The following is a 22,833-nucleotide window of genomic DNA, read 5'->3' on the forward strand; positions in this document are numbered from 1 at the left end:
TATCACCTCACGCTGGTCAGAATGGCCATTATCAAAAAATCTAGAAACACTAAGCGCTGGAAAGGGTGTGGTGAAAAGGGAACCCACCTGCACTGTTGGTGGGAATGTAAATTGATGCAACCACTATGGAGAACAGTATGGAGGTTCCTTAAAAAACTAAAAATAGAACCACCATATGACCCAGCAATCCCACTACTGGGCATATACCCTGAGAAAACCATAATTCAAAAAGAGACACGTACCGCAATGTTCATTGCAGCATTATTTACCATAGCCAGGACATGGAACCAACCTAAATGCCCATTGACAGATGAGTGGATAAAGAAGATGTGGCACATATATACAGTGGAATATTACTCAGCCATAAAAAGAAACGAAACTGAGTTATTTGTAGTGAGGTGGATGGACCTAGAGCCTGTCATACAGAGTGAAGTAAGTCAGAAAGAGAAAAAGAAATACCGTGTGCTAACGCATATATATGGAATCTAAAAAAAGAAATTGGTACTGATGAACCTAGTTGCAGGGCAGGAATAAAGATGTAGACATAGAGAATGGACTTGAGGACATGGGGTGGGAGGGGGAAGCTGGGGCGAAGTGAGAATAGCATGGACTTATATACACTACCGAATGTAAAATAGATAGGTAGTGGGAAGCAGCCGTATAGCACAGGGAGATCAGCTCGGTGCTTTGTCACCACCTAGAGGGGTGGGATAGGGAGGGTGGGAGGGAGACGCAAGAGCGAGGAGATATGGGGACATATGTATGCACGTGGTTGATTCACTTTGTTGTACAGCAGGAACTAACAAATACAGTACTGTGAAGCAATTATACTCCAATAAAGATCTATTTAAAAAAATGAGCATTCATGAAGTTTGCTTTAGCAGTCGTAGGTCCCAGGGTTCCAGGACAGCAGTGAAGGAAAATATTCCACCTTATTACTAGACCCACGTGCCAAACAATGGGACTAGCCAGGTGTTCTCATTCATGGATCAAAAACTACGGTAATGGTAAGAATAGTCCTGATTCCTGGGAATTAATAGCTGAGCCTGTCTTCATTTTTTCCCTTCTTTTTGGAAGACTGGCAGGTGCTAGATTCCTTGGAGTCCCTAGTGTTGAGTCACTGGTGTCCCTGTCCCCTCCAGGCCGGCCACCGTGGTCCAGAGAGGGGACAGCCAGCACTGGGCAGTCCGAGGTGAGGACTGGCCCATTTCCTTTCTGAGGGAAGCACACTGCCGAGACTTTTCACCTAGAGAATTTCAATGCATCCTTGTTCCTATTTCCTTTCTTTGCTCTCAGTTCCCTGCATAGAAAGAGGGAGAGATTGGCAAGGATGTTTTGTTCTGGGGATCAGGGGATGGTGTCCACATCTTGCTGGACAAAAAAGACACAGCTTTTTAATCTCTGGTGTAGTCTGTGGTGGTTCCTGCGCTCTCAGCAGCTCCTGTAGCAGAAGCGAGGGTCCTGCCCCTCGCACGCTTGCAGAGGACCATCTCCTGAATCACTCTCAGAATTTGCTGCTGCTGCCGGGCTACCAGCTGCGTTGTAGTCATCTGTGTGCTCATTTGTCTCCTCCACTGGATTACAAAGGTCTTAAAAGGAGAAACTCTCTTGTTCATCTTTGAATCCCCACAGTAGGTTGCGTGAACGAGTGAATGAATGAATGCATGAATAGGAACCATCACAAGAAAGCTGAGAAGAAAGTGGAAGGATTGGTCCATAAAATCTTTATAAAATCTTATTTTAAAATACTTTCAGTAATATTCTAATGCACTGAGTTGACAGAATAGAGATTTTTAAATGTGGCGGCATTATGTCCAGTCATTTGTGAGAAGTTATCGATGTTTTGCTGGGCTGGAAACTCCGTGGAAGCAAGAACCATGTCTGTCCCCAACAGCTAGCATGTAGTAGACCCATAGTAGGATATTAAATGAAATAGTCTCTTCCCCATCTGGCAGGGAGAAAGACACATTCAATTCAATTAATTTTTTTATAAATGTATTTACTTTTTATTTTTGGCTGCGTTGGGTCTTCGTTGCTGCGCGCGGGCTTTCTCTAGTTGCGGCGAGCGGGGGCTACTCTTCGTTGCGGTGCGCGGGCTTCTCATTGCAGTGGCTTCTCTTGTTGCGGAGCACGGGCTCTAGGCATGCAGGCTTCAGTAGTTGTGGCACGCGGGCTCAGTAGTTGTGGTGCTCGGGCTTAGTTGCTCCGCAGCATGTGGGATCTTCCCGGACCAGGGCTCGAAACCATGTCCCCTGCACTGGCAGGCAGATTCTTAACCACTGCGCCACCAGGGAAGTCCTCAATTTAATCAATTTTTTTATAGAGCATCTTCTTCAAGTATTTTGCCAAGGGCTGGGTGAAAATGTGAATGTCAGGGATTTTCTCCTTAGGAGTTTCAGTCTTTTGGAGGTAGATACATTTGCACCCAACTATAATACAAGGCAGAGAGTGATAAGTACTGCAACGGAAGTAAAAGTGCTAAGTGAACCAGCAGTTTATTAAAGCTTATGGGATCTGAGATGCCTTCATGGAAGGGTGAGCTCTGGCAGAAATGGGAAGATTTGGGCAGCTAGGGGTGGGAGGAGGGTCATTTTGAGTGGCTACCACGCAGGGTGCACAGGATGGGAGGGTGAGGGTCACGATGGAAAATCACGGTAGCCAGCCTCCAAGCTGGTGCCCAGTGATCCTTGCCTTGTGGCATTCATGCTCTTTCACAGTCCTTCCAACACTGTAAGAAGGTTGCTCTGTGCAACCAACTCAATATAGTGGAAGTGATGGTTTGTGGCTTCTAAGACTAGGTCATAGAAACTGTTTCCACTTCCCTTACTGGATTTTGGATCGCCTGCTCTGGGGAAGCCAGCCATCCTGTCATGGGACACTCACGCAGCGTAGGGAGAGACCCACGTCGGGGAGGAGCTCAGGTCTCCTGCCAACAGCCAGCACCCACTTCCTGTCCCCATGAGCGAGCCACCTTGGAAGTGGATCTGGCAGCCCGAGATCCAGCTTTCAGACGACTTCAGCCCCTGCTGGCAACTTGGCTGAAACCTCCTGAGAGACCCAAGCCAGCGCTGCCCCGCTAGGACATGCCTGGATTTCTGACTCACAGAGAGGGAGAGATAGTAAATGTTCTCTTTGTTGCTTTAAGCCACTCATTTGGGGGGTAACTTTTTATGCAGCAAAAGATACAGAAATGAAGGCTAGGGGAATCGTTCGGGAAAAGCCTTGAGTTTCAAGGCTTTGCCATGGTGTTGTGTGCAACGGGAGCAATGTTTTTTGTTTGGTTGGTTGGTTTGCTTTGTTTTTTAAAAAAACACACAAAGGGGACTTCCCTGGTGGTCCGGTGGTTAAGACTCCGCGCTTCTCACGCAGGGGGCCCAGGTTTGATCCCTGGTTGGGGAGCTGAGATCCCACATACCGCAGCTAAGCCCATGCGCTGCAACTACTGGGCCCACGGACTCTAAAGCTTGCGTGCCACAACGAAGACCCAGCACAGCCAAAATAATAAATTAAAAAATAATGAAAAGAAAACAAACACAAAGAATGATGATTCTGATGATGTGCACAGTGTCGGTTGTCAAAAGGAGTGACCGGAGGTGGGAAGGTAATTTCAGAGGCCACTGCTGTAGTCCAGACAAGTCGTGATGACAGTCTGAACGCAGACACTGTTGGGGGATGGAAAGAGACACCTCAGGGGCAGGTCCACGAGACCCTCGACATGGGGAGGAGTGTGAAGGAGCAGAGGAGGGTGACTCCTTGGTTGGGAGCCTGGGGACGCGGGAGGGCCAGGATCTCATTTACTTCAAGAGGAAACAGGAGTGAGCACCTGTGTGGAGGCCTGGCGGGTAGGAGAGAAGCAGCGTAGACGTCCAGCAGCGGGGACTGGCTCCCAGGCTCGTTCACAGACCAGACTGGTTGAGAAACTTCTCCCGGAAGGATGGGGCTTTCCACGTCAGAACGTCTCTTCCTCGAGGCCAAATGTTCCCCGGTGACAGTGCCGTGGAGATTTTTAGCGTGTGACCTTTCCCAGCCTGAAGAGCAGCATCGCCTTCCTGGAACTTGTTCTCCAGCAGACAGTCAGTGACCCTCAGAGGAGGGAGCTGCCGGGGCTTGACCGGCCAGAGTCTGTGGCAGCGCCAGTGTGTGTGGGAAAGAGGAGGCCAGACCCCGAGTTTTACAGAAAGCCTCCGTCTCCCTCCCTTGTAGGGTTCCAAGTTCAATGCAAATCAGAGGCTGAAAAATAAAAAGGCCTGTCCATAAATCCCAAATGGAAGGGAGCTTCTCATGGAATTGCCTTATATGACAGTGACATCAAGCCTGGACGTAATACTTGGCAAGATAACGTTAGGAAACCACCAGGACATAAACATTGCTTTTAAAGATTCTAGAACAGGCCTGAACCAAAGCACTGTGGGATTCGTAACATGCTTCCTTGCAACAAATAGAGTCTGATTTGGAGCAAAGCAAGAAAGCACCGAGGGAAACTTGAGAAACAGTGCAGAGTGTCTCAGACGGGGTCTGCAGTCCCCGGCCACAGCCGGGGGGGTGGGAGGATACACCCGGAGTTGTGAGAGTCCTCTGCAAGGGATCGTGTGTTAAAACCGTGTGTTTTCATGTTTATGGTCATCTAAACAGATGGAGATAAGCCTATTCTGTGCTCTCCAATGACTCCCTCAGTTAGGAGTACTACTTTGCCACGTCAGGACCCGTATCCATAAATGGGTTTATAATCATTTTGATGCCAAGTGGCATTTTTAAAAGTAGTTGCAGATTAATGGAAAAGACAAGAGATGGATTTCATACGAAACAAAGTATTTGCGTCAAGGGAAGGACAAGAGACATCTCAGTGCCTGGCATGAGTGAAGACATAGCAGCAGGTCACACCAAGAAGCCAAGGAAGTTGCCTGACAGGCAGGGCCACCTCTGTGGTTTGATGGAATTAGGGTTCAGCAAAACAATAACATCTGTCGCTCTGAACTAACGTGGTTCCCTGGAATTTTAGGGTTTGGAAGCTTTTTGCATTTAATTTGCAGCTGGTCAGGTGGCAGAAAATGCAGGTGAAATGTGCTCGGAGAACAGTCCCCTCAAGGCCCTGAGCTCCGCGTGCCCAGTTCTCCCTGGCTTTCTGGGAGAATCCCCGAGAAATACCACAGTCACTGTTCCTGCTGAGCTGCAGCCTGATGAGCACAATTTCTTTTACTTTCTAAAGCAAAGTTTTTCTAGGAGATGTGTGACTCCACCCAAAGAAGAAAGAGCCACTATTGTGGGGAACATAATCAACAAAATCACCGCCAGCACCGTCATCATCGTCAAAGCATTTATCAGTGCTTGGCATCTGCCCTCAGAACTGCAGTAGGTATTAGTGATAGCACGTGGTGGTGTTGTTTTTCAGTGGAAACTACATGGATGCTTTGGGATCAGAACACAAGGTCTTATTGCTAATGCTGTGAAAGCCCCACATACGTCCACCCCAGATGGTGAGGGGCAGAGGCACAGCTGTGGAATTTTGTTCCTGGAGCCCCAGCTGGGCTGGGCTTGGGGTAAAGGGGCCAGAGGACGAGACTATATGTGTTGGGTGGTAATAAATGGGCAAGGGCAGTGGCCTTCCATAAGAAGGTCCTATACTGCTGTGAAAACTGCTTCGAGGTGAAACCATACCCCTGCAGTACGTAGCGGCTGGAAACTAGGATGGGGACACCAACACAACGAGACCTCAAATGGAGTCAAGGCACCAGGTATAACCCCTCCTCTCCCCTTAGCAGACCCAACTCATACATTAATTTGGGCCTCTTAGAACTTCAAAGATTTAGGTACGTTTTTTCACACACCCAGTTTCCTGGCTGTGAGTTTCCAAAGCTCGTCCCATGATGCCTGGAATACCGGAAAGCCTACCTCCCCTTGTCCCTTGAGTGTCCCCTCAGGAAGAGGCACACGTGATCTATTTCCACCCTGTACACAGAGCTCCGTCTTTTCAGTAGTCTTGCCACCCACCCGCACAAGAAAATCCAATTAAACTATGGGATCAATGCAGTTAATTTGACTGTGCTTGTGAAGGTTGAAGGACTCATGAAAGGAGGTCACACTGTATACCACACTGCCTCTGTCCTCTCTTCATTTCACCTTTATTATCTTTATTTTTGCTCTGGTTCTTCCTTCCTGAATCAATGACGGATTACATTTGGAAGCATTAATAAAAACCTGACCACAGCGCTTAACCAAATAGGGTAATTTGTTTTTCGGAGGTGTTGTTTGCATGATGTAAATTCCACACATTTTAAGTGCACAGTTCAATGAGTTTTCACAAGTGTAAGGTAGCTATCTAACCTCCTCAGAATAGAAAACATTTGTATCACCCGAGAAAATGACCTCATGTCCCTTCCTTGTCAATCTGGGTCCCCTGTCCCCAGGCAAAAACAGTTTGGATTTTTGTCACCATAGCTAAGTTTTGCCTGTTTCTAGCACCTCATATGAATAGAGTAATACCGAATGCATTCTTCTGTGCTGGCTTCATTTGTTCAAAGTAACATTTGTGAGATTCATCCCTGTTGTTGAATGTATCCGTTTTTCCTTCTTATTGCCAAGTAGTATTCTGTTGAATAAATTCACTACTATTTGTTTATCCATTCACTTGGTAAATGTTTGGACTTTTTTTTTTCAAATTTTGCTCATTACAAATAAGGTGGTTAAAAATATTCTTGTACAAGTCTTTTATTTATATCTTTTTATTTTTCTGGGGTGAATAACCAGAGGTAAAGTTGTTGGGTAATAAAGGCATGCGTATTTAAGTTATCAGAAACTGTCCAGCAGTTTTTCAAAGTGGCCGCACTAATTTACACTAATTTACACTCCCAATAACAATGTTCAAGAATTCCAGTTGCTCCATGTACGCCCTGACATTCAGTGTTGCCAGTTAAAAACATTTTAACCCTTCTAGTGGATGTGAAATTTCACTGGGGTTGTAATTACATTTCTCTGATGACTAATGTTGTTGAGCATCTTTTCAAGTGCTTATCGGCCATTTCTAGCTTCTTCCATGACATGTTCATTAAAGTCGTTTGCTCAGTCTTTAAAAATATTGAGTTATCATTTTCTTTATTTTTTTTTTAATTTTTAAAATTTACAGCAGTGTGTATACTCTGGACACAAGCCCTTTGTCAGATAATTGTATTGTGAATATTTTCTCCCAGTTTTTGGTTTGCCTTTTCATATTCTTCATGTCTTTTGCTGAGTGGAAACGTGAAATTTTGATGAAGTTCAGTAAATCAGGTTTTAATTTTACGGTCAGTGTGGATCTATTTCTGGGCTCTTTATTTTGTTCTGTTGATCTATTTGTCTACTCTTAAGCCAGTTTCCACTTTCTTGATTCAGGTAAGGTTATTATCTTGTTCCCAGAGATAGAGGGACCAGGGTGAAGCTGTACCGGGGAGTTGTGTGTTCAGAGCAGCCTCTCTCCAGCTTCCTGCTCCATCATCTTCAGCAAGTGGATTTTTGTTTTCCAGTAGCCAGATGGCTACTTCTTTGGCATCACATTCTAGCTCCTAGTGGGAAGAAGGGGACAGACAGGCTAAAGGCCAGCTGAGTTTGTCCTTTTTTTATCAGAAGAAGAAGACAAAAAATCCAAACCATCATAAAGACCTTCTTGAGGTCCCATCTATAATTCTGTTTACATCTCATTGGTCAGAACTGACCACATGGCTACCTCCTAGTGGCAGTGGAGACTGGGAAGATGAATGCTTTCACGCTCTGCACTGGTTGCATTTGTGAACCAGGGACCACAGCAAAGGGGGAGGGATTATACCTACTAGTTTTGGCAAATCAGAGCCCCCCTTGGAGCTGGAGGTGGGTCGATCTCCCGTACACAGTGAGGCTGCTACAGGGTGGGGAAGAGTTAGACAGCCTCCATCACCCTTCCTGTTCCCACATGTATTCTGGGGATAAAACTGAGGAGTGAGGACAAAGAGAAACTTCCAGAATATATATTTTATTGTGTTTCATGTCTTCAGTTAATTGTGCATCAGCTTCACAGTAATACGGATTTAGCCACATCCTATATTAGTTATGAAATCCATTTAACACCACAAACAGTAATGTTTTCAGCGAGTTTATTTGAAAGGAAAACAGGAACAGCTGTAAAATGGGACAACAGTGCCTCTTCAGAGGGTTGTTATCAAGATTAAATAATGTGCTGCGGTTGCTTGCACTTAGTTGCATTCAACAAACGTTCCTCAAGCCTCACCCTCATTCCTCCTTATCTCTTCCTGTTTGTGTACACTTCAGAGAACAAGTCTTGTTACAATCCTGCATACAATGACCAGGCTTTTTAGGGCATTTCAAAGAATCAGATGGTGTTTAGTGAATATTCTCTGTTAAACTTGCTTGAATTGCTTACGGTTGTCTTTGCCGTGTCATAGTTCATGGTGCCGTTAACGGACAAGCTCCAGGTCGAGTGAGGAGTGACTGTTTGGGATGTTTTGTTGATAAAACTGTGTCAGTTCTAACTGGTGAATGTGATTCAAACACAGAGAACAATAGGGCTGTGGTTCAAATGCTTTGTTTTTCTTCTTTTTAAAGATACTTTTTTTTAAAAGGGATTTTAAAAAGTATATTTATTTATTTATGGCTGTGTTGGGTCTTCGTTGCTGCGCATAGACTTTCTCTAGTTGTGGCGAGCGGGGGCTGCTCTTCATTGTGGTGCGCGGGCTTCTCATTGCGGTGGCTTCTCTTGTTGTGGAGCACGGGCTCTAGTCATGTGGGCTTCAGTAGTTGCAGCGCGTGGGCTCAGTAGTTGCGTTGCATGGCTTAGTTGCTCTGTGTCATGTGGGATCTTCCCGGACCAGGGATCGAACCCATGTCCCCTGCATCGGCAGGCGGATTCTTAACCATTGCGCCACCAGGGAAGTCCCATAGTTGCTTTAAAAATATGTTTGCATTTGGAAAATGTGATTGGCATTTTTTTCTAACTTTATAATATCACAGACTTTTTTTCTAACTTTATAATATGACAGAGAAAATCAGATGCTGTGGATTACTGAAAACTTAGCCACCTAAGAAGATCTCTAAGTGGTTCTCAACACCCTTCGTATACAGTGTAAATTATAATATCTCTCAGGATATGTGAGAACATCTGTTTTTCTTCTAATGCAGTAAACATATCTTTTAAATAGACTTAATACAACATTCAGGAATGATAAGCAAAATATAATCACAGTCGTGGGGAATGTGAGCATTTCATATTAATAACATTGGAACCTCATGTAATGCAGTGTTAAAAGTTGACAATTAAGCATGTAAGAGTCAGGAAATTCAATTAAAATTATCACAGTCATAGGGATTTAGCCACATCCTATATTAGTTATGAAATCCATTTAACACCACAAACAGTAATGTTTTCAGCGAGTTTATTTGAAAGGAAAACAGGAACAAAAACACTTTAATGCTGTATATACTCTGTTAATGTGGTCAGGGTAATTTTGCCAGAGGAAGAATCTTAACTTTTGAATCTTTGAATGCCCAGTCATTTGGTTTGAGTTCTGTGTACTCGCTTGTTGCATAATTTCTGTCAATAAAGACAGAACAACAAACAAAGGAGTTCTTCTCTCTTCTGCCTACTGATCCCTAAGAGAATGGGGTGTCTGCACCCTGAGGGAATCCTCCAGCGAACACAACCGCCATTCTCATTTCTCTCCCCACTTCTCTGTGGGCACAGATGCTCTTCGGTTGCAGGAGTTGAACTTCAGTGTGGATGCTGCACCTCTAATCTCGAGCTGGGAACCCCCTGTGGCCGTGTATCTGGGGGGAAACTAAGCTTGTAATTCAGTTCTCCAGTCATCACACGGGGTTCATGGACTCTTTGTTGAGTCTACCCCTTACGCCTTCCTTCTGATAGCCGGGCACACCTCCCTCTACTCCTGTCAGGAGACCATAGGAAATGGGCATTCGTGTTTAATACACGTACCTCTGCCATCAAGTTTAAATTTGCTATATCTCAATAGTACGGTCAAGTGGATCATTTGGGAGCTATGATGCTTATCAAAATTCACTCAAGAAGAGCCAAAGTCAACCAAGCACTGGGGCCTTCAGCTACGTGCCCAAATGACCCCTGATGAGGTACCATAAGAATGATGATAGTGAAAGGGTCTCGAGAGGAACTTCTCAGGGAATTGCGCCCACACTCATCCAGACCCAGAATGTTGTCAGAAGTCTGAGAATCACACTTGTCTTCTCTTCCTTATCCCCCGTCCCTCACTAAACCTCATAGTTACTATTTAATAGCGCTCATATCCACCATCTCGTGCCCGAAGCCATTTTTCTCCATAGATCTCTGGAACGGACCCCCAACTGCTCTCCCGTCTCCATGCTGGCTCCTCCAACTTGCTCTCCGTACTGTAGCCAGCGTGATCTTCCAAACTGCAAATACAGCTGGGAGACAATCCTCTTAATATCCTCGAGTGGCTTCTCTTTGCCTCTGGGATCATTTCAAAACTTCTTATTTTATTTTATGTCATTTTTGGCCACCCCGCGCAGCTTGTGGGCTTCTAGTTCCCTGACGAGGGATTGAACCCAGGCCCTTGGCAGCAGGAGCGTGGAGTCCTAACCACTGGACCACCAGAGAGTTCCCTTGACACTTGCTGATGGCGCTGGTAGGGCCCTTTGTGACGGGGTTCCCCAGGCCCCTCTCACACCACCTCTTCAGTCTGGTTTCCAGCAAAACGAAAAACATTTCAGCTCATCAAGTGCATCGTGATCTTCCCTTTGCATACAAATGCAGCCTGCTGTGAAAGCTGCTGTGTCACCTGAGCCTAAAGACCCTGCTGATACAGTGCGATTCAGTGGCGGTTGAAGTACTGTTGGCAGGTCGCTGGTGGTGGTGGGTAGGAAGATGCGGTTTAGAGTCTTTCACTCTACGGGTGAATCCTAGCATAGCTCCTTAGGATGTTGGAGCCAAGCTATGTTATCCTCCAAAGATAACTATTCTCCTTTTAAGAAACACCTGGCTTGCTCTTGGTAATAAATGCTGACTCTTCACCATGGGGCATCATGGTAGCTTGTGAACCGAGTTGTCCATAGTGAACTGAGTGTCATCTGACCCAAGCCAGAAAGTTGGGCTCACAGAGCCACATTCCATCATCAAATGCAAGGGGTATACGTATGAGAGAGTGGGCTCAAGCAGTGCCTGAAGCCACAAGTAAATTGCGTGAGCAAGTGGGTTTCAGAGGCAACGTGGCCCTGCCAACAACTTAATTTTGGACTTCTGCTCTCCACGACTGTGAGACAATAAACTTCTGTGGTTTTAAGGCACCCAGTTGCGGTACTTTGTTACATCTGCCCTAGAAGCAAATACATACGTGCACATAGACTATTTAACCACACAATTGTGTTAGGTCATACCCCTATCTCACACACACACACACACACACACACATACACACACACACACATATATAGTCTCTAGTGGTTCTGCTTCTCTGGTTGAACCCCTGCTGATATAGGACATATGTTTTTACTTCTTTTGGAAAAATACCTAAGAATTGCTAGGTAATAGTGAGTGTGTATCTAGCTTTTTAAGAAGCTGCCAAGCTTTTCCAATGTGTTTTATTTATATTTTGCCATTTTTACATTTAGCATTTTACACTCTCGCCAGTTACAGTTAGAATTTCACCTGCTCCACATCCTTGCTAAGCATTCTAAGAGCTTTATAGTAGGATCTCATTGTGGTTTTAATTTGCGTTTCCCTGATGGCTAATGACGTTGAGCATCTCTTCATGCACTTCTGGGCTATTTATCTATCTTCTTTTTTTGAAATATCTGTTCAAGTCATTTACCCATTTTTAAAATGAGTTGTTTATATTCTTATCGTTGGCTGAAAATAAGTTCCTTATATATTCTGGTTTTAAGTCCTTCATCAGATTTATATATTACACATATTTTCTCCCTGTCTGTGGCTTGCATTTTTATTTTCTTAATGGTCTTCTGAAGTGCAGAAGTTTTCAATTTTGATGAAGTCGAATTTATTGATTTTTTTCCCTTACATAGCTCACACTTTTTGTGTCTTATCTAAAAAATCTTTGCCTTCCTCATAGTCACAAAGACTTTCTCCTATATTTTCTTCTAGAAGCTTTATAATTTTAGTTTTTATGTTTAGGTTAAAGACTCATTTCTAGTTATATTTTGTGTGATTTGGGGGCGGGGTCAAGATTCATTTCCCCCCCATATGAATATCCAGTTGTTCTAGTGCCCTTTATTGAAGAGACTTTCCTTTCCTCATTGAATCACTTTGTCAAAAATCAGCTGAGCATATATGAGCATCGCAATTTTTAATACTATTAGAACTGAACTTTCCCAAGTCAGGTCATACCATTTCTGATCTCCTTTCCTTGCTGAGTCTATAAGGCAGATGACGCTGATAGTTGGGCGAAGGAATCTATGTCTAACCTCTGTTTTTGTACATAGAACACAACATGATGTCTTCTGCACTTGTGGCTTACTTGCTTAACTTTCCTCTTAAGCTCATAACAGTACACTGTGTTGCGTGTTTGTGACAAGAGAGAAAGCAGCTTTCCGGATATACTATCTTCGTTTCTTGCAGCCCACGGATTTCTGCTTCTATTTGTTTCCTTGCACTGGTATTATCAGCCTGTAACTTGAGCTTCTAGAGAACTGAGGTCATATCTGTACATGTCATTTTGACTTGTGAGGCATCTAGCTCAGTGCCCCGGGCATGCGTGGACTTTTATCGGTAGCATTGAGGTTGTAGCGTACTCACTACCCCTCAATTTCCTCATCTGTATAAGGCACGAGGACTCATCTCTATCTAACTCAATTCGGTTCGGAACTGCGGGCTGTTCGTATAAAGAAAGGCCATCTGATTGTGGTCGGGGAAGAAGACAGGACACTTTAACCAGGCTGATTGGTTCTCTTGGAGACTACCGATGTATGACATCTGGAACAAACTGTGGCCTGATCTTTGCTCCTATCACTTCTCATTCAGATCAATACTGGTCTGAATATTCTTTTTTTTTTTTTTTTTTTTTTTTTTGGCCACGCCGTGCAGTTTGCGGAATCTTAGCTCCCCAACCAGGGATCGAACCCCTGCCCGCTGCAGTGGAAGAGCAGAGTCCTAACCACTGGACCGCCAGGGAAATCCCAGGTCTGAATATTCTTTAGATTAACTGAACTTAAAAGGAACTGCTGTGTAGCCACCTCCAGTGTGTGCCTACAGACCTGGGCTATATCTGCATGCCCCTCTAGAGTTGACCCGCAGCCTGGGGGCATTCTGCGCCCTCTCCCTCACTCCCAACGTTTATGTGCGGGGAAATCCTCCTTGGCCAGAAAGTGAAGGCGAGAGACGTCATGAAACGGCAACACGCCACCCACCCGTGGTGAGATGAAGGATGCATGAATGTTGTTGCCTGAAGTGGGCCCGTGTTGCCACGGTGATGGAGGCGCGCTGACGCTAAGTGGATGAGCCGCAGCTCCCATGGATTTTAATAGCAGCTGGTCAGTGCCACCACCTTCCGTGAATTGCTGCCTCCAAGTCGCTGCTTGGCCCCGGCTGTCCTGATCTCTGTTGACAAATGGTTGTCTTTACAGTCAAGCTACTAACTGCACTCTAATTAATGAACGTGCTAATTATTCTTCCCTACTCCCAGCGCATTTGTCCAACTAACCTGTCACACATGGATAAGTGCAGTGTCTGTGTCAGCACCGAGGACGCTGGGAGCAGGGGTCCGGGAGGAGAGGGTGTTGGGCCTACAGCCGGGACCTGTGGGCTCTTTCTCGTTCAACTACCTTTACTAACGGTCAGGTGTCCGGAAATATGTTAATTTCTTTCTTTTCTTAAAAAAAAAAAAAATCTCTTTAGGGGCTGAGCGGCCATTGGTCATTTCACTAGCCCCTGAGGGGATTGCCAGATTTGGATGCAGAAGGACCAGGGGCCCCAAGCTCTGAAAACTATTCCAGAAGCAGCATTCGGGGTGGTTAAAACCCCAGACTTTGAAGCTAGACAGGCCTGGTTTTGAATCCTAGGTCTGCCCCTTGCTTCCTGTGGTTTAACCGCTCTGCAGCGCAGTCTCCTCTTTTGGGCAATGGGAGGGATTATCTGTCCCCAGAGCGGTGTGTTGAACAGCACATGCACAAGCCAGGTCCCCAGGACACAGCTGCTCAGGGCTTTGGGTCCAGGATGGGTCTGGTCTGGTGTTGGCCGGACCAGGGCCGGCTCCAGGCCAGGAGACCGTTCTCTTAGGAATTCGGCATCCGGCGCGGGCCGCTGCGCCCCTCGCGCCCCCTGCGCGCTCCTCCCCCGTGCCCCTGGCGTCCCTCTCTTTCTGTTCTGTCTCAGCAGCTCTCTGTTGAGATGAATGGCATTCCCAGAGGCTTCACCTCTGATAAGTGCTCCTCTGTAGCCGCAGCCAGAATCTTAATGTGCACGCTGTAATTTAATGGCCAGCTCGGCTGACTGTTAAAACGCTCTCCTCCTGGGTGAAGTGGACTCGCTCCACCGGTACGCGCGCCCCGCCCGGGCGGCGTGTCTCCGGGAGCTCAGACGTGTAGGTCCCACCACGCGAAGAGTGACCCTCTTCCCAGGCGCCTTCTCAGCTTTCTATAAAGTGGAGCTGGCTGGGCATTCCGCTCCGCGCCCCCGCGCCCCATCCTGTTTGCGGGGCTCCTGAGGCTCGGGGAACAAGCCGGAGAGGCTGCTCCTTCCTGCTTTCCTGCGTTCCTGACACCTGGCAAGATCGCCACAGACGCCCTGGGCTGACCGCGTAGGATTCTGTTGATGCTGTTTTCTGTGTGCCTGCGCAAACTCAGACGCCACAGACATTAACACTGGAGCAGAAGGAGGTCAGGATGAGCCTTAAAGACATCAGGCTGTAAGATACAGAGAATTCTTTAAAGCTGGGCGTTTACAATCTGGGATTATAAGTGGTGAACAGTCACAACACGGCAGCAGACGCATTGGGCACTCCTCACCCCACCCCTACCCTGCCCCAGTCTTTCTTTATGGAACAGTGTCCATCAACCACGTGACAACTGTGGAAAGCACCAGGTCCTTTCATTTTCCTGCTGTCTGGTGGTCCTAGGAGTAGATATCTGACCAGCCTGGGGCCAATGGGGTTGTCCTAATAGTTCACTGAGAAGAGTCAGGCCTTTACAGGTGACAGAGCTGTAAGACATAAAACTCCAGAGTTGGAGGTGGAGGTATTTTCCACTGTGTGGAGAAAACTGGTCTGCAGAGAGAACATGGCTGCTGAGTTGTGAGAAAGTGGAGAGAGAAAGAGAGAGATTGAGACAGAGAACTCCGTTTGAGAGGCCCAACCTCATCTCTGCTCTTTTCAGTGTTTGGTTGTTCAGTTCCTTGGATTCTTTGAGTCAATAAATTTCCCTTTTTTGCCCAAGCTAGCTTGAGCTAAGTTTCTATTGTGTGCAACTAGAGTACTTTTCAAGGAGCCTGGCCTTCACTTCTGATGCACTGTCACTAAGACAGCAGGGGTCTTAGAAGGGCTAACACTTTATGGGGACCAGACCCCTTGTCTACTGGGACCTAAGCATTCCCTGACACTTACAAATGAGATCTCGTTGAGGTGAGCACACAAATCTTGCCAGCGCCCAGCCCCTAAGCCACCTTGTAAAGATTCCACACGTTGTGAAGTGCCCCAGGCACTCAGCCAGAGTTCTCAAGAGCATCATGACCAGCCAGGGCTGCCCTCGCTACTGGCCTCTGTGCATCCAAGCTCCAAATGCTTTGGTCCTCCATGGACCCCCATGGACCTCTTTCACTCAAGCTGGCCTCAGCTGCCTTAGGTATGAGGACTGTGTGATCTCTTCCCCACGCTGGCCTCTCCCACAGCAAGATGCAAATCCTGCTGCCACTAACTAGAGTGGCCCATGTTCTCTTTCTTTCTACTTTCTGTCTTTTTGTTGTTGTTGTTTCTGGCTGTGTGGCATGCGGGGATCTTAGTTCCCCGACCAGGGATCGAACCCGTGCCCCCTGCATCGGGATCGTGGAATCTTCACCACGGGACTGCCAGGGAAGTCCCCCAATGTTTTCTTTCGAAGTGAGGTTTTGATAAAAGCTCTTCTTCATCACTGCCAAATAGATGTTGAGGCTGGGATGAAGTTTGCAGAATCTTGCATTTTCTGTGTAACTTCCGAGGGCAGAAAACTGTCCTATAAGATGCCAGGCCACCACCTACCTCACTCAGCAGGTTCCCTCTTACACCTTCTCTCTACTCTTATTATTATGCTGAGAAGATTCCAGGGAAGTAGCTCAGTAATTACCTCAGAGAAGCCAGTGGTTAACAATCCTTCCTGTGTGGAAGTTTTCCTAGGTGACCGTCTTTCTGCTCTTTATCTAAGTTCTTTGGTTTAGTTTTAATTCTCTTGTTGCTTGTTTCCTGTGGAAACAGAGGCATCAGCCGTCCACCTCATCATCATTCATTCGTTCATCCAGGGCTTATTACTTGGTCGCTACTCTGCACCCCGCCACGTGTCAAGTAGTTATTTTTTTCCGAGGGATTCAAGGAAAGAAAGAAAGACAGTACTCTGGACACAGACCTTTTAGGTGCTCAATAAATAAAAAACATGCTTCACTTTTTCTTCCCTTCCTGCCTGTCTCCTGAGCCCTGCTTCTTCTGGCAGGACACGCTGAGCCAGGGTACTTTGGTGGCTATTTAAAAAAAAAAAAAAAAAGAAGAAGCGCTGGGACCTTTGGAAATTCTAATGATGAAAGGCAGAGTCCAGCCCTCACTTCCCCTTCCTGCACAGTGCGGGCCTGGGGTGCCACAGAGCTGATCAGTCCTTGCTGGGAGCCTGAAACGAACATGGATTACGAAACCCTGGGCAATATTGTCCTGCTGGCCATCGTCACCCTCATCAGTGTAGTCCAGAACGGTAAGGGAATCCCCTCCCTCAGGGTAGAGTTTGTTTGTAGTTGTTTGAAAGTCAGGCTTACACAGTTGTGTGTGTGTGTGTGTGTGTGTGTGTACACTTTTGTCTTTATGTGTATTTGTATCTTTATTTGAATGTATAGGGGTTTGTGCCTTTCTGCATGAATTTAGGTTTTTCCTTCTCCCAATCGTTCTTTCGCTTTAATGGGGATGATTAATCATGTCTGTAGAGCCAGGGCAGCAAACTGTATAAAAAACCGTCACCGGAGTGTCTGCAATCAGCATTTTAACTATGAATTACTGTGGCCAGAGACCAGTTGGAGGGCAGGAAGGCTGGAAAGGGACAATCAGATATATGTTCACCCAGACGCTGGGTTCTACTAATTGCAGCTGGGCGCTCTTCACCTGTCACCTGTAGGCTAAAAAAAAGGAAATTTGTGTGGTGTGAGGGGGATTTCACCTTAACATTATTTTACCTCAGTATTGCTTTTTCTTTTTTCTTTTGAAGAAACATGTCCTTTGCAATACTTTCTTTTTCTCTAGCAATGCGTAATTGAAGCATTTTTTGGTAGGCATTACGTACTTACATAAAGGGAGAGACAGACCGGGGAGGATTTTCTTGTTTGGGGTTTGCATTTCCATTAACTCTGCTATCACTTAAACCAAGCAAGAGACCTAGAACTGAAAATGCCAGGACTGGGTAGAACTTTCTCTTTAAAGTTCTGAGCTAGGACTGCCTCAGGCTCTCTCTATCAGTACGGCCAGTGTCTTTGGGCTTTGCAGTTTACGAAGACAGAGAAAAAAGGAGAGGAATGACGAAGGGCGGCGCTGTAACTTAATGGTAATTACTGAATGTTCACACCCTGGCACACTTTGGAAACTTGGGTGTTCAATCAATTGGGCATATTCGGATATTTTCCCCCAACTCGAGTGTGGACAGAGGCTGGTGATGGGGAAGGCTGCCCGTGGTCTCCCCGCACCAGAGAGTGGCCAACTCTGCATACTCCGAGTATGCTTCCTCCGTGGAACAACACGTTTTGTTTTTCGTTTTTGAATTTTATTTTATTTATTTTTTATACAGAAGCTTCTTGTTAGTTATCTATTTTATCCATATCAGTGTATATATGTCAATCCCAATCTCCCAATTCATCCCACCACCACCAGCCCTCCCGCCACTTTCCCCCCTTGGTGTCCGGAACAGCACTTGGCAGTTTTCTGACCCAAACATTTTCATTCTAAATCTCACACAGAGAGGGGACGAGGGGCAGGCTGAGGCTGCCACAGTCTCAGGCCATTGCTGTTTCATGTTGGGGCTCCCTTAGTCTTGTCAGTCACCGAGGGATTCATTCATTCGACCTGCATACACCCACAGGGACCCTGCTCTGTCCAGGAAGGGTCCCGCATCCAGGAGGATGTAGCAGTGAACAAGAACGCTAGGTTCCTGCCTCCCAGGAAAGGAAAGGCTGGCAGGAAAAGATGGGCAGGCGGTAAGCAGGAAGCCTGCAGTGATGCTTCCGGTGCCCGTGGAGGCAGTTGTATGGGTGCAGGCGGGCGCTGCTTGTTCAGCTCTCCCCTTCCGGCCCTCCCCCGGATACCTGTCAATCTCGGTGACAGTGGACGGGAGCCAGGGTCCCCTCGGCCGCCTGTGCAGATGGGGCTGAGCAGAGGTTCGAGTGCACCCTGAGCTGCTCCCTGTTGGTCCAGGCTGAGTCGGGGGAAGCTAGAGGGTCTCCTCCCGTGAGAACAGACTCTTCATCTCTCCTGAGATGCCCCAGGACCTGGCCCTGGTCTGTCCAGGGGGTCCCGGGCTTTTCCATAGAAGCACAGCAAACCCGGAGCAGACTTGAGGTGGACGGTGAGATTTCTAATTATTTTTGGCAGGTGAGATTAAGTCTTCTTCTTCGGTGCAAAGGGGGAGGAGAGATTACAGATGGCCACATGTCTGAGTTTGAACCGCAGTCTTTCGGCCAGCCATTTCAGATAGATAACGACAGGGCACAGTGTTCTCCCTGACACAGTCCCGTGAACTGAAGAGGCTTCCTGGTGGGGGAGAGACAAGTGTGGACGAGCTACTGCTTTGGGCTGGAGACTTTTCATCCTGGGCACACAGATGATTGGAGTGCACGTGTAGCGGTGTGGACAGCACGGCCCCAGCATCACAGCCTCTGTCCCTCCCCATCCAATCCCCCCAATTCCCTTTCACAGCGTTGTCCCACCCGTGCTCGGGGGAGAAGACATGCTGCTGCCCTTTTGAAGCCACAGAAGGAGCCCTTGCCTCCCGCTCAGAGGCTTAGGATCAGCCCTGCTCCCCTCTGAGGCAGAGACCAGGGCTCCCATGTGATGCTGAGATCACCCTGTGAGGACTTTTTGTTTCTAACTGTTAAATGTGCCCGTGCAGGGAAACAAGAACAATGCAAATGACTTGGAAGGTAACACCTCTACCTGTTTTAACCGTTGAGTTTTTAGGCAAACACAAAGGTCCAAATGTAGGTCCAGAACTTCTCTTTGCAATTCTAATTAACCTCGATGTTGCAGCCACGGGTCTACCTTATTGAGTGCGGAAAATATGCAAAAACTCTGTCCCACCCCAGTTACATTGGATGCCCTTTCTGTTAGCTTTAGGAACTATTCACATGCTGCTGCCAGGCATGGCACACTCTGTCTTTGTCCCAAGACAAGGAGGTCAGTCCCCGTGTCTGTGACAGTGTTGGAGAGCTCTGCGCTCTTGGTACACTGTGTGAGCCCGATTCCCTCTGGCGGGGGAAGGGCCAGAGCCCACCCGCCTGGTGGAACCTCCTCCTCTGCCTCCCAGACGCTCGTTAGTCATCAGGATCTTTGAGCTCGTGGCCCTCTTCCAGCTTGATCCAGCAGAACCCACGTTTGGAAATGCAGACCAAGTTTAGAGTACCTCGTTCCAAGAGACCTGGACCAGAACTGCCAAAACCTGGCTTCCCAGGGAGTGTAGAGAGATGGATTTCCTATGCGTAGCACCCAGAGGGCCTCCAACTTCTTGGCCAAGGTGCCAGCAGCTTGGCCATGAAGCAAACCTGGGAAACACAGATTTAGAGAGAGTGATTTCCATAGGAAGCCAAACTAATTAGACTGGGAGGAGAGGGTGAGCTGCGGGGAGGGACCCAGGCCTCGTGCGCAGAGGCCTGAATGGTGACAGCAGAAATCTTCTTTACAGCATCCTCAAGAGCCCCTACTGAACACTCCCCTGACGGAGGGCTCACAACGCACTGGCCTTGCCCTTCCCATTGTTAAGTGTATTGAGAATCTGCTTTGTGTCAAGTATGGTGCTGGGCATAATATTATCTCATTTAATCCTTGCACCCTATGAAATATATAGTATTATATTTCTTTGTTTTTATTTTTAATTTTTTTAAAACATCTTTATTGGAGTATAATTGCTTTACGATGGTGTGTTAGTTTCTGCTGTATAACAAAGTGAATCAGCTATACATAAACATATATCCCCATATCTCCTCTCTCTTGTGTCTCCCTCCCACCCTCCCTATCCCACCCCTCTAGGTGGTCACAAAGCACCGAGCTGATCTCCCTGTGCTATGCGGCTGTTTCCCACTACCTATCTATTTTACATTTGGTAGTGTATATACGTCCATGCCACTCTCTCACTTCATCCCAGCTTACCCTTCCCACTCCCTGTGTCCTCAAGTCCATTCTCTACGTCTGCATCTTTATTCCTGTCCTGCCCCTAGGTTCCTCAGAACCATTTTTTTTTTTTAGATTCCATATATATGTGTTAACATACGGTATTTGTTTTTTTCTTTCTGACTTACTTCACTCTGTATGACAGACTCTAGGTCCATCCACCTCACTACAAATAACTCAATTTCGTTTCTTTTTATGGCTGAGTAATATTCATTGTATATATGTGCCACATCTTGTTTATCCATTCACCTGTCAGTGGTTGCTTCCATGTCCTGGCTTACTTCACAGGTAAGCAAAGTGGAGCTTGGAGAGGTTAGACCATTGGTTGGAGGTTCCAGAGCCAGTAATGGTGAAACTGGGACTCAAACCTGCTCCAAAGGGTAGACCTTTACACAGTGTATTTTGTCTCGAATTCATTCATTCAAACTCTCACTACTCAGGAAGTTCTCTCTTATATGGAACTGAAATCTGCTGCCTTATAATTTCTATCCACTGGTGTGTCTGTTCTTTGGAAAAGCTTAGACTGTGCCTGCTGCTTCTGTGTTTACGAAGTCACCTGTAACATCCCTTCTTCAATGTATCATTCCTCATATGACTTGGTTTCCAGAGTCCCTTGTCATTGGGTTCCCCCTCCTACCCCACTCCCCGACTTGCCATGTTCTTTCTAAGATGCAGGTGGGTGTTTTCCATGGAGGGAAACCGTTCCCGAGATTCAGACAGCAGTTCTGTTAGAATAATGGATGTGTGAATTGTTCTTTCGTATCACGCTGCTGGCTCATACTAACTTAATGAAACTCTCAAGAGCTTTTTATGTGATCCTGAGAAAGTTATTTACCTTCTCTGACCACCAGTTTCCTCAACAGAGAGATGGAGTTACTAATATCTTCTATGTGTGATGGTTGAAGGTATTGCCTGGGATAATTACCATAGATAGAGTAGCCAGCAGAGCCCAGCATGGGGTACCGTTGCAGCTTCTCTCTCCGTGTCTCTCTCTGTCTCTCTGGTTTGGCCTGATGTTAGCAGCCAGCCAAGAGAAGTGTGTGAGTGGTCTTTGCGTGCACAGTTTCTGTAACGTGGTCAAGGAAGATAAGAGTTGGAGTGTCAGTGTTTGGAGGAGTGGACAGAGGTGGCCCAACTCTTTCAAGTGTAGCTTAGAAGGAGGGGGAGGTAGACCCTAAAGGCAGGCTTGTTTCTCTTTTGTTTTGAGGGTAGGAAAGATCTGAGTGTGTTTCAATGGTAAGGATTAGGAGGAAAACAGAGATTGAAGGTTCAGGAAATGGGGCAAACACTGATGAACAAAGACCCGAAGAGGGTGGCAGAAGCAGTGTCAGGGTTGCAGGTGGAGGGCTAAGGCTTGGAAAAGAGGAAGGGGTTTGTTCTCAGGCAAGGAGAGGAAGAAGAGAGGCAGACTCGGAGAGGGACGGCCACGCTGTGCAGTTGGTTGCAGAAATAACCTCAGACTTTCTTAAACGGTCTCTGTTTACATGTTCAGGGGCAAGGGGTGTCACCTTGGGTTCTGGAAAGACAATGATCAGAATTTTCCACTGTATTCTATGGTAAGAAGGGACGTCCAGAGTGGACAGTTGGATACTTAAACCCTGTGTAGTTGATGGAATCCCTGAAGTGAGCTTCTATTGGACAGTAGGAGGAAAAACACACCCTCGAATGCCCAGCTGGAGTTGAATCCCAACCTCCCTCCTCCCCAGTGGAGTGACTCTGAGAAAGTTATTTAACCTCCCTGAGCCGTAGGGCCCTTGTCTACAAAGTGGGGACAGTACCACCCACTTCACAGAGCTGGTGCCAGGCCCAATAAAGGAGCATATGTCCAGTGCCTAACAGAGGGCCTTCAGACAAGCCAGCCCTGCAGCTCTGCTCAAAACGGGCACAGTTCTAGGAGAGGAATGTACTTTTGACAAAAAGGAAAACGTGAAGACTTTTATTCATGTACACAATGGATAAGGCATCCTTTTCATGTCTTTTTGAGGAGCCTAAGAGGAAGTTGATGGAAAGAAACCCTGTGAGTGGGTCCCTGACAATCACACTTTTCCCTTTCTCACTCTTGAAATAGGAGGAAAGGAATAAAATAGGAGGGGTGAGAGAGAGAGAGAGAGAGAGGGAGGGAGAGACCTTTATCCCGCCATCCCCACCATCCAGCCTACAGACTCTGTCCCCTCAGCATCTCTTAACCCCACAAGCATCACCCTAACCAGCTCCCTTCTGTCTTTCCCCTGTCCTGGGTCTCACCCCTTTAAACACTCACCATGCTAAAGACAGAGTG

General features: G+C 46.8%; 1 protein-coding gene and 1 long non-coding RNA gene across 2 annotated transcripts in view; both read left to right on the forward strand.

Annotated features, from left to right (window-relative positions):
• LOC138842408 (uncharacterized) overlaps positions 1–22,833 on the forward strand; it is a 97,383-nt gene that overhangs the window by 25,565 nt on the left and 48,985 nt on the right. The window lies entirely within an intron of this gene.
• The window catches only part of ALOX5AP (arachidonate 5-lipoxygenase activating protein), a 30,475-nt gene continuing 24,459 nt past the window's right edge, over positions 16,818–22,833 (forward strand). The window contains exon 1 of the mRNA XM_030882566.2: positions 16,818–16,887. Within this exon, the coding sequence (XP_030738426.1) occupies positions 16,818–16,887 (70 nt within the window). The remainder of the gene's footprint in view (positions 16,888–22,833) is intronic.

This window comes from Globicephala melas, chromosome 18 (assembly GCF_963455315.2).
Source record: "Globicephala melas chromosome 18, mGloMel1.2, whole genome shotgun sequence".
NCBI lineage: Eukaryota > Metazoa > Chordata > Mammalia > Artiodactyla > Delphinidae > Globicephala > Globicephala melas.